The sequence below is a fragment of the Sorex fumeus genome, unplaced genomic scaffold (assembly GCF_029834395.1).
Source record: "Sorex fumeus unplaced genomic scaffold, SorFum_2.1 ptg000072l, whole genome shotgun sequence".
Taxonomy (NCBI): Eukaryota; Metazoa; Chordata; class Mammalia; order Eulipotyphla; family Soricidae; genus Sorex; species Sorex fumeus.
The window spans coordinates 14,713,509-14,726,931 of NW_026606129.1; the positions used below are offsets into that span (position 1 = coordinate 14,713,509).

Here is a 13,423-nt window from a genome sequence, read left to right on the forward strand (position 1 = left end):
GGGTAACTGAGCAAAGGAACACAGGAATGTGAATTACAAGTCTCTAGAGTTCCATGTAATTGACTCGCTAGCATCCAGACCTCTCAGGGGACAGGGTTAACAGCAGGTGAGGGTGGAAGGTGGCAGGGAGTTATTGTTTGAGTCAAGGAATGTAAACTATTAGCCTGGTAGGTGTTCAGGTTGGCAGCCAGTAGCTGTGGCAACGTTATGGAGCTGGAGCCTGCAGGGGTTAAAGGGTCAGGCCGGGCATACCAAATGGATATCACAGTATAGGTTGAAAAAGGACACAAGCCAAAGCTGAGTTGCACATCTCATAGCGGGCTACGCGTGCTCATACTATTCAGCTTTGACACTTGATTCGGGTGGTTTTTTTTTTTTTTTTGGCTTTTTGGGTTACACCCGGCAATGCACAAGGGTTACTCCTGGCTCTGCACTCAGGAATTACTCCTGGAGGTGCTCATGGGACCATATGGGAAGCTGGGTCGGCCACGTGCAAGGCAAACACCCTACCTGCTGTGCTGTCACACCAGCCCCATGATTCAGGTTTTTCCTCAGATATTTTCCCATCTCAATATCACCATTGAACAGTTTCATTATCCATCAGGATGTGTCAACTGCGTGCCTGTTGTCCTAGCACCTTTAACTCACTACAGAAGAGAGTGAAGAAACTCGCCAAGAATAGTGAGGCTTTACTGGAACAGAGGAAGCGTATGCATGTGCTGTCCCAACCACATGCTGCAGAGTGCAGGTGGTACCCGGGCATATGAGTTGCCCACATTTTGCCTCTCGAGATGGGGACTTTGATCTCTAGGGCTGGGGTGTGTCCTGGGTCTCCCTCTCCACTCTGGGGAAACCCTTGTTCCCTCTTGAGTCTCTCTATCTCTATTTCTCTCTCTCTCTCTCTCTCTCTCTATATATATATATATATATATATTGAACCACCATGAGATACAGTGACAAAGCTTTCATGTTTGAGATTCAGCCATACAATGATAGAACACCCATCCCTCCACCACTGCAAACTTTCCAACACCAATGTCCTCGGTATCCCCCCACCCCCACCCCACTCCATCCCATTCCTCACCCTGCCTCTATGGCAGACAATTGCTCAGATACTCTCACTCTACTTATGGGCATTATGTGTTTTTTTTTCTTTTTGGGTCACACACAGCGATGCACAGGGGTTACTTCTGCTTCACGCACTCAGGTATTACTCCTGTCGGTGCTCAGGGTACCATATGGGATGCTGGGAATCGAACCCGGGTCGGCCCCGTGAAAGGCAAATGCCCTACCCGCTGTGCTATCACTCCAGCCCCTGGGCATTATGTTTTGCTTGAAGTTTCCCACCACCATTCAAGCCTGCTTTCCAAGGGCAGATGCTGAATCATTTATTTTCCATTGCTCATTTTGTACATGTGAGAGGTCATGCGACCGCATAAGCGGCCACGCACTTCTGAAATTCTAAGATAATAAATGATTGGGTTCCAGAGACATCTCTGTAGGAGTTATTCCATTTTGGGATTCAATTGGGAACTTCTGGGCCTGGGCTGTTGGTGTGCCAAGATGGCCCCCAGAGGCAGATTGTGGGCGTGACTTCCAGCATTTAGAGTGGGTGGGAAGCCAGGTGAAACTGCCCAGCTCCACTGCCACAACCCTCTCTCTCTCTCTCTCTTTCTCTCTCTCTCTTTCCCTCTCACCCCATTTCCTTATCTCTTCTCTCTCTCTCTTCCCTATCTTTCCTTCTCTCTCTCCCTCCATCTCTCTCTCCTATCTCTTCTCTCTATCTTTATCTTTCTGCCTTCTCTCCTCTCTTCTATCTCTCTTTATTCTCTGTCTCTCTCTCTCTCCAATCCCTCCTCCAAATTTCCAAATAAAACTGAAAAAAAAGAAAGAATTGGAACTGGAGGGTCTGGGCTGGAGAGATTCTATTGTGGGCAAAGTGCTTGCCTTGCATGTAGCTGACCTGGGCTTACTACCTCACACTGCATAGGATCCCCAAGACCGCCAGGAATGGTCCCTAAGCACAGAACCGGAAGTCTTGAGTACAGCTGAGTGTGATTCAAAACCAAAAACAAATAGTAAGGTTTTGGGGGGAGCTTGCAGGGTGGTGAACGTGTGCTTTGCATGGGAGAGGCCCAGGTTCAATCCCGGGCACTGCGTGGCCCCCCAGGCAGCAGTCAGAGGTTGGCAGGTTAATGTTGGCATATCCTCCCAGACCGGGGCTTCTTCATGATTTCCATCAATCTCTGTTTCCAGTACTACCAGCGGCTGAATGACCTGGTGGCAGCCCCCGCTCCCATCCCGCCGCTGCTTGTCTCTGGAGGACCAGGTTCTGGGAAGTCCCTTCTCTTAGCCAAGTGGTAGGTGACTGTGCGACTCCAGGCTTGGTATTGTCCTCATTGTTGTCCAGGGATGCTTTCAACAGAAGGCACTGCTGCCTGCTTTCCTGTCAGCGGGGACAGCCCTGAGCGCGCGCACACACACACACACACAAACACAGACACATACTCACACACACACACACTCATACACACTCTTACACTCACACAAACACACTCATACACTCACATACTCACACTCACACACACTCACACATACACACACACACACACTTATACACACACTCATACACACATGAAAATAAAAGAAAAGATCCCTTCCCTGAAGGATTTTCTGTGTGAAGGTTAGAAGTGTGAGAATGGAAAAGAAATAGGAGATGAGCCCTTGTGACTGCAGGAGAATTAGGGAGTCAGAGCCTGGTGGGGGCTTGGGAGGGCATCTGAGGGTGGGCAAAGGGAACTCAGGGATGCACCTTTGTTTGTAATTCCTGGCTTCATCTTAAATGTTTCATGGGCTCCTTCCATCCTTCCTTCCTTCCCCTCCCTTCTCCTGCCCTCCCCTCCCCTCCCCTCCCTCCCTTCCTCCCTCTTCCTCCCTCCCTCCCTCCCTCCCTCCCTCCCTCCCTCTCTCCCTCCCTCCCTCTCTCCCTCCCTCCCTCCCTCCCTCCCTCCCTCCCTCCATTCCTCCCTCCCTCCAACTCCCTCCTTATACATGCAGAGCCAGTGCTCTGCCACTGAGCCACCACATCCCTTGCCAGATTTACAGAATCTGAAAGGAGACACAGTTTCGTTAGTATGACAGCCCCTAAAGAACGACTAAAAAAGGGCAACCTTTACTGTGTATGCAGGCTAGCTCTTCATGTTCCAATCTAAGGCCCAGATATGTGAATAAGCTCTTTAACTTTCATTTTAGCTCACTATTCTGGTTGTGAACACTAAGGCTCCAGTGCCGGAGAACATGCGCTGCGTGTCCGACTGCCCGGCCTCCAAGCACTGCCCAAACAGGAACTAAGTAATGGCAGGAGCGAGTAGGAAGTTGCTTTCATTTCAGTCACAGTCACTTCCAGTGACAGTTCGGCGGGTTGTTGCCCTTCCATTGCCCTTTGAGTTAAAGTTACACCTCAGGCCAGAGTTCATGCTCTGCGTATAGGAGCTTGATGCAAGGTACTGCATCATCCTCTGAGTACCACCAAGAGTGACCCCAGAGCACTGAGTCAGGAGTGGCCCTTGAGCAACACTGGCTATGGCCCCAAACCAAATTATGCTAACATTAATTTGTAATTTAAGTAAGTAAAATTTTAAAATTATCAACTTATTTTTTGCGGGTGACCACACCCAGGGATGCTCAGGTCGTACTCCTGGCTCTGCATTCAGGGATCACTCCTGACAGTGTTCAGGAGGCCATGTGGGATGTTGGGGAATTGAGCCTAGGTCAGCTGTGTGCAAGGCAAATGCTCAACCTGTTGTACTATCTCTCTGGCTTTAAACGTATGGATTTTCAAAGGTTTATGTAAAAGCATCTGAAAGTGGGGTAAAGTGGGCAGTTTCCCCCATTTATTCAAAGCCACTCTGGGGCCAATTATCAGCAGTAATGATGTCTAATTCCTTGAGAATTCTTTTGTCGCTGCTGGTTAAAGGAGCATCATCTGATCCGAGATTCTTTTCTTCCAGGATTCAGTTGCAACAGAAGAATTCTCCAAACACACTCGTTCTTTCTCATTTTGTGGGGAGGCCACTGTCCACCAGCTCCGAGTCATCCTTGATCATTAAGCGGCTCACTCTCAAGGTACGGGACCAGAACTTTGGTCTAGATTCAGGAGTTGTCGGGACCGAATCTGAATGACAAACTAGTTCTTAGGGTTGCCCATCTGGTATGATTTTGTGGATTAAAACTAGGGGCCGACTCAATAGGACAGAGGGGAGGGCATTTGCCTTTGCACTCAGCCGACCCAAGTTCGATCCCTGGCATCCCATTTGGTTCCAAGAGCACCGTCAAGAATGATTTCCTGAAGGCAGAGCCAGGAGGAACCCCTGAGCGTCGCTGGGTGTGACCCCCCAAAAAATAGTAAATAAAAGTGATGCTGGCCAGTGCTGGGCCCCTTGCGGGGGACCGTCTTGGTTTGGAAGCACAGTGCCCTGTCCCGCCTCCCCCCGCCCACCTGCCCCTGAGTGTGTCCATGTCCCTGTCTCGCAGCTGATGCAGCACTCTTGGTCAGCATCTGCTGTGACGCTGGATCCTGGGAAGCTTCTGGAAGAGTTTCCACGTTGGCTGGAAAAACTCTCTGCCCGCCATCAAGGCAGCGTCATCATCATTATTGATTCTATAGATCAAGTCCAGGTACTGTTTCCCCCTCGGAACCCGCCAGCACCCCCAGAAAGAGACAAAGGCATCGGCAGGCACTGAAATCCCCCAATGGAGATGAAAATGTTGATGCTGTTTCGTTCACATCTGCTTAGTATCTAGGAAAAAAGTATGGATTTTTTAAAAAAGAAATTATATATATATATATATTTTCTCCTTCCTTCATATATATATTATATATAGTATATATATATATATACACACACACTATACACTGCATACTGGCTGACATGTGTATCTTATTGGAAAAAAACAATTGAATTTAAAAATGATCAAGGGGGGCTGGAGCGATAACACAGCGGGGAGGGTGTTTGCCTTACATGCGGCCAACCCGGGTTCAATTCCCAGAGCACCACCAGGGGTAGTTCCTGAGTGCAGAGCCAGGAGTAACCCTGTGCACCGCCAGTTGTGACCCAAAAAGAAAAAAAAATGATCAAGGATCAATTCTTTCTGACATATGTTTAGGGTATAGATATTTCTCTAATACTCAGAATTCAGATCCATTGTATTTCGCCATTGTCCTTTGGATGCCATGAAAGAATTCATCGTCAGCTAAGAGCTCATCCACACCGTGCATGAGAGACAGAGAGTCGAATTTTCTTCGGGGAGCGATTATTGGGTTGCCTTGAAATACCTTGAAATTAATAGACTGAATCTTGTTTTTATATTTTTAAGCAAGTTGAAAAGCACATGACATGGCTGATAGACCCACTGCCAGTGAATGTCAGAGTAATTGTCTCTGTGAATGTGCAAACATGCCCTCCAGCATGGAGGTGAGGACGGGTGCTCTCAGCTGATGCCGACTGTCCCCCCCCCCCCCTACCAGCAAGGGTCTCTGAGGCGCGTTTGTAGACGTGGGGGAGACGCGGGTGGATTCACGAAAGAGACTCAGCGAGATCCCAGGAGTGGGAAGGGGAGGGAGGACGTGAGGATGTGAGGGAGGAAGAGGCGAGGGGGACGCCCAAGTGTCTGCCTCTCGAAGGAAGATAATTTATGCGGGGTCCCCTGAAGGAGGCGGCTGTGCGGGTGTGTGGAGGAAAGGTGGGGAGCCCGTGGTCGGATATGTGAGGCTTGAGTTGGCTCCAACACAGTGATGTGGAGTGAGGGCATCGGGGGAGGACTGGACCAGGGCCACTGACAGCTATTGTCCTGAACCGGAAATGGACTTTAACCCATCCCCCTGAATTCTGATGCCTTCCCCCCTCACCCCTCCCTCTCCCACCCCCTCCAGCGCTCTGATATTCCCTTCAGGAGCCTTTTTCCATATTTTACTCCTACTCACCTCCCTCCCTACGAGAATTTCTCTGGCTTCTTTGTCTTGGGGCCACACCCGACAGTGCTCAGGAGTTACTTCTGGCTCTGCACTCAGGGATCACTCCTGGAGTGGTGCTTTGGTGGGCCCTATGTTGAACTGGTGATTGAACCCCAGTTAGCTGCGTGCAGGGCTAGTGCCTAACCTGCTTTGTTGCCTCTCCAGCCCAAGAATTTATTTTTCAGTGCTAGGGATCGAACCCAGGCTGGAGTGATGGCACAGAGGGTAGGCACTTTGCCTTGCACGTGGCTGACCCGGGTTTGATTCCTCCATCCCTCTCTGAGAGCCCGGCAAGTTACCAAGAGTATCCCGCCCACACAGCAGAGCCTGGCAAGCTCCCCGTGGCATATTTGATATGCCAAAAACAGTAACAACAAGTCTCATAATGGGACGTTACTGGTGCCTGCTTGAGCAAATCGATGAACAACGGGAGGACAGTGCTACAGGGATTGAACCCAGGTTCTCATATATGAGCCAATGCTCCAGCCCTTCTTCCAAGAGAGTTTCCTGCCATTCATGTGTTGTTAGACAGTTTATGTAGATAAACATGTGTGTGCTTTATTTGTATCTGTGATTTATTCCTAAGGAGAGTAAGTTTTGTTTTTGTGGGCACCCCTCACCCTGTCCCCCCGCCCAGGGCAGTTCCTCCCTGTTCTCTCTGAGATCTAGGTTGGAGGGTGGATAGTTCTCTTTTCTGATTTACTTGTGAGCAAACTATGTCTTGTACTATTTTTTATTTTTTTACTAACTCTCCATATCTATGTCTAGCATTACTGAGAACATGGACTTTTAAATGGTTTTCCGCTTTGTGTCAACTCTTGGCTATTTACCAACAATCTTCTTCACTTTTTTCAGTGACCGAAAGTAATGACATACCTTTGAGAATAAATGAAATGTTATTATTACGATGATTAACAGAGAGTTATTTTTGCTATTTTAGAAAGATGATATAAAAAGAGTCATTCCTACTATGTTTTCGGGATAAATGTGTAAGTCACAGCTTAAAAAAAAATCATCACGAGAGAATTTCATTTTCCTTTCGTTTCTAATGAAAGGTTGTGGCCAACGCTTCATCTTGATCCTTTAAATCCCAGCGATGCCAAAGCTCTCATCATTGCAGAATGCCATGCCTCGGACATCAGGTTGAACACAGAGCAGGTAAATTTTTAAAACTTTGCTGCTCTCTTTTACTTCATATCAACCTTCCTTTAAAACACCTTACAAATCTTAAAATTCACTGTGTGTGGAGAGCCCTGTGGAGAGTGGGTGGAGGGCCCTGGCTCTGACCCCCGTGCTGTCTGCCCCAATACCTCCAGGGGTGTCCCTTACAGTCTTTATAGAAAATTCAGTGTGGGCCAGTCCCTGTGGTTTGGAGGACCTCGAGGGTTTCATAACTATTTTTTTTTTGGCTTTTTGGGTCACACGTGGCAATGCACAGGGGTCACTCCTGGCTCTGCACTAAGGAATTACTGCTGGCAGTGCTCAGGGGACCATATGGGATGCTGGGAATCGAACCTGGGTCGGCCGCATGCAAGGCAAACGCCCTACCCACTGTGCTATTGCTCCAACCCCTGTAACTACTTTTTAAAAACCATTTGCTCTGGGGGCCAGAGTGATGTACATTGGGTAGGGCATTTACCTTGCATGAGGCCAACCTGGGTTCAACTCCCAGATTCCCTTTTGGTCCCTTGAGGATGGCTGGGAGTCATTTCTGAGCTCAGAGCCAGGAGTAACCCTTGAGCACTGCGGAATGTGGCAGTGCCCAAACAAAAAAAATAGATAATAATAAAAATAATAAAAGCATTTGCTCTTACACTAGTAACAAATATAGAAGCAACAGTACAAAGGCTCTTGACCTTTTAGGTTTGCCTTGCTGTGTCTTGCTCTTTTTTTTTCCCCCAATGCTGGGGCCAGAGGGAACCGTGGGGGGTGAGGAGTGTTGGGTGATGGCAGTGCTTAGGGCTTACTGCCGGCTCTGTGCTCAGGGATCCCTGGGCCAGGGCCCCCGCGTCCCTCCCACTTCCGGACTGGTGAATGTCTCTGTTTCATTTCCGGGAACCCTGCGCAGGAGAAGCAGCTGGAGCGGCACTGTCGCTCCGCCACGGCCCGCAACGCCCTGTACGTCACCCTGCTGGGCAGAGTGGTGGCCCGGTAAGTCCCGCAGCCTGACCCGGACAGCCATGGGTGGGGCTGAGTGAGGGCAGCGTGTGCAGGCCTGACTCTCGGTTCCAGCCTGTGGCTTTAACCTGTCCCCTACGGAGCTGGGACCCAAACCTCCGTGTGCCCTGAAGTGTTTGTTGGCCAAACCAGGACTCACTGAGCACAGACACGTCTGCCCAGGGCCCTGGCAGGGCAGCACAGGGAGGCGGGTGGGTGGAGATCCTCTGTGACCTCTTAAACCCTGCTCAAGCCTGCTTTCTCCCCTCCCCTCCCCTCCCCTTCCTCCCCTCCCCTCCCCTCCCCTCCCCTTCCCTTCTCTTCCCTTCCCTTCCTTTCTCTTCCTTCTCCCTCCCTTCCTGACATGAATATGTCAAAAAGAAATACATCAAGAAGATGGATTTTTCTAGAACTGGGGATGTGACTTTATGTTTGAACATATGCCTCAGTCTAGCTCAGTAGCAGCTGGTCAGTCGTTGGCCTTGAGAGAGATGAGCATTAGGAGCTTTCCTGACTCTGACTATGTCCAGCCTCACTTCCTCTGTCCACTCACTGCAGAGGGGAAAGAGATGGGTCCACTCTGGGGGCTCACTAGGGCGGACAGTGACCCTGCGCAGCTCCCATTCCAAATGCCAGGACGAGACCCGTTGGCTCCTAATCCCGCTGCCCTTCCCCGCACCCAATTGGACGCCGAAGAGTTGCCTGTGATGTGTCCACAATCTTTTCTACTGTCCTTGGAGATAGTGGCCATACCCCCTGGCACCCCGGAACCCCAGGAGGCCCATCCAGTTACAGAGCACATGGCCTTCTGTGCATTTCAGAAAATTTACTGACATTAACTGATGGAGGAGCTCGGGATTGTGAGGGCTCCCCCTTCCCCCTTTTCTTCACATAAAAATTAGCCAGTGGTGTACTGATCCTCCTTTGTCTGGTGTTTCCCACGTTCTGGCTCTAATGTTTGATCTCCTGGCTAGCTCACTAAGAAGACGTGTCCATGATTCCTTTCCTGCTTCCTGTATGTAGGGGCATGCCCTGGGCAATGAGAGTCTTTATGCTCATTGAGGGGTACTCAGTGGGCTTCGGCATACATGTCTTGAGTTGGATTCTCTGGTCTACTCCGATGAGCCTGGTGATGCTGGCATCCCTCATTTCCTGAATATGTTGGGGTTCTGTTTGTTTTGTTGGTCAGTTTTGATGTTGGGAGCGCATGCGGCACTGCTCAGGGGCTATCCGTGGCTCTGTGCTCAGGGGTGACCCCTGGTGGTGTTCAGGGGAGCCGCATATGGTACTGGGGTTTAGAATCAAGGGTTGTTGGGATGTAAAGCAATCTCCTTACCCTTTGTACTATTTCTCCGGCACTCTGGATTTTTCTTCTTAAAGTCCTGTTGTTGTCCAAAAATGTCACCAGAACCTCAGACCCACATTGCTTCTCGCGAGTGTTGGCAGTGGGTAAGAAGTGGCATCTCTTCTGACTCCCACAGTGCGGGGCGAGCTGGGAACTTGGATAAAATCCTCCATCAGTGTTTCCAGTGTCAAGACACAGTTTCCCTGTATAGACTGGTCCTCCGGTCCATCCAGGACTCCATGGGGAATGAGATGGACAAAGAACTCATGAAACAGGTGAGGGATGCTTGACCACAGCGACATTGTGTGTGTGTGTGTGAGAGAGAGAGAGAGAGAGAGAGAATGTGCATTTGTGTGTGTAAATGTGTGTGAGTGAGTTTATGAATATGTGAGTATGAGTGTGTGAGTGTATATATTTATGAATATGTCTATGAGTTTGGGTGTGTATGAGTGTGTATGAGTGTATGTATATGGTGAGTGTGACTGTAGGTATGTTTTAGTATGTGTATGTGTGTGTATGGTGTGTGTATGTGAGGGTGTGTATATATTAGTATTGTATGAATGTGTGTGTATGGTGAATGTGCCTGTGTGTGAATAGGTATGAGTATGTGTAAGAATGTGTGTGTGTGTCTGTGAAACTGCAGTTTTTAATTGTGTAAGTTGGTATGTTTTAAGCAAACTAGAATATCTGTGTAAATCTGACCAGGAAAAGACCTTAGAAAAGATTTTCCTGATGTTCTTTGAGACTTTCTATCTTTTTCATGCTGATGGTGATTTCATTTTCTCTTCTGTGACTTAATAGTTCAAGTACTTTACTCGTTTTTGGGGAGGGGTTGTTTTATTTCGTGTTTATTGTTGGACTATACCAGGCAGTGCTCAGGGCTTACTTCTGGCTCTGCACTCAGGGATCACTCCTGGTGGGGCTCCAGCAAGTGCCTTGACCCCCATGCTATCTCTGTGGTTCCTTGGCCCATTTTGTAACTGAGTTTTCTTTTTTCTTAATGATCTTTAGGAGCTATTAAATGTTCTGTATACTGAATACAAATTCTTTGTTGTAAAGGTAAAGGTAAAGGTAAAGGCCCTCCCGTTGTTCATCTATTTGCTCGAGCGGGCCCAGTAACGTCTCCATTGGAGACTTTGTTGTTACTGTGTTTGGCATATCGAATACGTCACGGGGAGCTTGCCAGGCTCTGCCGTGTGGGCTAGATACTCTCGGTAGCTTGCCGGGCTCTCCGAGAGGGGCGGAGGAATCGAACTTGGGTCGGCCATGTTGGCTGCGTGCAAGGCAAATGCCCTACCGCTGTGCTATCGCTCTTTGTTGTAGTTTGCAAATAAAAGTCTTTTCCTGTTTATTATTTAGCTTATGGTATTGTCCTCCTTGCAAACACTGATTTTGATAAAGTCTGAGTTATCAAGGACTTTGTTTTGTGGTTTATGTCATTGTTTCTTATGTGTTCTTTTAGGTTTGGAGTGCTACAACTGGGCATTGGTTAGGGCTTACCCCTGGCTTAGGGAACTCCTGAAGGAGCTCTCTTGATCATGTCTTTTGGGATTTGGGGTTTTGTATATTTTGGGGCCATCGTTGGTGGGTTTCAGGGCCTACTCAGGCTCTGTTTGATGTGGTTGCTCCTGGTCATGGTCCCAAGAACCCAGTACCAGCGACCAAACGTAGGCCTCCCGCATGCAAAGCACATCTTAGCCCATTGGCCCTCTCTCTGGCCTGCTTAATGCCTTATCCTGGCCTGCTCGATCACTTGATTGACAAGTGTGAGAGACTTGACCTGCTTTAAAGAATAAGTACATGTTGATGGCGGTGAGTCTGCATACAGAAGTGCCCCCTGATTGGCATTGTGGTTCCCGCCTAGATTCTCTGCCTGGTAACCGTCAGTCACAATGGCGTGAGCGAGTCTGAGCTGATGGACCTCTACCCCGAGATGTCCTGGGCCGTCCTGACCTCCCTTGTGCACAGTTTACACACCATGGGTTTGCTGACGTATGGTTGTGGTCTGCTCAAGTTCCAGCACCTACAGGTGAGTGCCATTCTAAGTGTTTTAAACCAACCATCCACTGGCAGACCTCAGTGTACCCCTGCATGCTACTCTATACCTTATTATTAGATCTGATTGATTTGGATTTGTACCACTGCTGGTGATACTCAGGGTTGACTCCTGGCTACTCAGGGATCACTCCTGGCAGGCTCAGGGGACCATATGGGGTGCTGGGGATCGAACCCAGGTCAGCCATGTGCAAGGCAAATGCCCTACCTGCTGCACTATGGCTCTGGCCCCTCAAACTTACGTTAGAATCAACTCTGGGTTTCAGCGAGTGGCTTTCCTAACAGTATACATGTTAAGCACTCGGGCTCAGTCAGTCCTGAAACTCTGGACACGTTCTAAAGCTACGGAAGCTCTTTCCACCTGCTCACAGCTGGACAGACTCCACTGAAGGCCTCGGTCCTTGTGAGGTCAGGCACGAGGCAATCACTGTTTCAGAGTGTGAACTGATATTCTCTCCACCCTCAATGCCAAGGTCGACTGATGTATATATGCAAAGTGCAAGAGGATCTGCTATATTTGTGAATTGTTACAGCCCATTCTCTTTTCTTGAAGTTCCTGAAGTTCTGGTCTAAGACTTACTGATGACTGTCATTTTTAGAGGTATATACAAGCATCTCAACAAAGGCTTACTAGATTAGTTCTGCAGGGAGCTCATATCTAGCAGTTATTTGCAGCATTGCATTCCAGTCTAAGATGAGATGATGATGATGATGATGAGGAAGAGGAGGAGGAGGAGGAGTAGGAGGAGGATGACGAGGAAAAGAAGGAAGAGGAGGAGGGGGGAGGTGGGGAGGAGGAGGAGGAGGATTACTATTTGCAATGCTGGAACGGAACCTAGGGCATCACCACATAGAAAGTGAGAGCCCCCCGGCTGAGCCCAATTCTGCCCCCCCTTTGGCAATTTCCCAAGACTCTAGCCAAGAGTTAGGATTTAGCCTTTGGTTCTGGTGTTCTTCAGGCATCTAGTCCTTTGCCTTCCCTTTACTCTGGACATTGTTGATGGCATCTGCATACCACCCTTCCCAGACCCCCTGGGAGCCCTGTTTAATGGGGTTTCAGTTGAGATATTTATTTTGAAGGCAAGAATCTGCCTCTCTGAATCTTGCTGACCTGTCTGGACAAGGCTCTGGGGTCTGTCAATTGAAAATAAAGTTCATAATCTATTTAAAAAAAAGTTCCTGAAGTCCTAGTCCCCTTGGCTACTTTTTCAGTCTCTATATATTTTTTCTTGTTCTTTTATTTTTTTTGGGGGGGGGGTTAGGGGTAGGGCACACCTGGCAATTCTCAGAATTTGCTCCTGGCTCTGCACTCGGGAATCACTCCTGGCAGTGCGTGGGGGACCATCCGGGATGCCAGGGATCGAACCCGGTGGGCCGTGAGCAAGGCAAACGCTCTACCCGCTGAACTATCACTCTGGCTCCTTGGTCTGTGTTTCTGAGATTCTCAACATGTATTAACTGAAAGTTAGAATCACACGGTATTTTGCATTCTTGAAACATTAAGGAGAGTGGGCCTGGGAGAGCCTGGGGACTGGGCGGCAGGCTTTGGCTTCAAGGTCCCCTGAGCTCCTCCGGATGTAATCCACACAAACACACAAATATATATTAATGTAGGCTTTTATTTACTGATTTTGGTTTTTTTGGGTGGCATACCTAGTGGTGCTCGGGGTTCTCTCCTGGGGATCACTCCCCGAGGGATTTGGGAGACCATGCATGTGGCCGACATGGCTGACCTGAGTTTGATTCCTCCGCCCCTCTTGGAGAGCCCGGCAAGCTACCAAGAGTATCAAGCTACCAAAGAGTACCAAGATACCAAGAGTTAGCTACCACATAGCAAAGCCTGGCAAGCTACC

General features: G+C 48.9%; 1 protein-coding gene across 1 annotated transcript in view; it reads left to right on the forward strand.

Annotated features, from left to right (window-relative positions):
- The window catches only part of NPHP3 (nephrocystin 3), a 42,451-nt gene that overhangs the window by 16,658 nt on the left and 12,370 nt on the right, over positions 1 to 13,423 (forward strand). The window contains exons 10-17 of the mRNA XM_056129678.1: positions 2,257 to 2,360; positions 4,011 to 4,125; positions 4,534 to 4,677; positions 5,377 to 5,474; positions 7,069 to 7,171; positions 8,082 to 8,164; positions 9,652 to 9,790; positions 11,380 to 11,544. Of these exons, the coding sequence (XP_055985653.1) occupies positions 2,257 to 2,360; positions 4,011 to 4,125; positions 4,534 to 4,677; positions 5,377 to 5,474; positions 7,069 to 7,171; positions 8,082 to 8,164; positions 9,652 to 9,790; positions 11,380 to 11,544 (951 nt within the window). The remainder of the gene's footprint in view (positions 1 to 2,256; positions 2,361 to 4,010; positions 4,126 to 4,533; positions 4,678 to 5,376; positions 5,475 to 7,068; positions 7,172 to 8,081; positions 8,165 to 9,651; positions 9,791 to 11,379; positions 11,545 to 13,423) is intronic.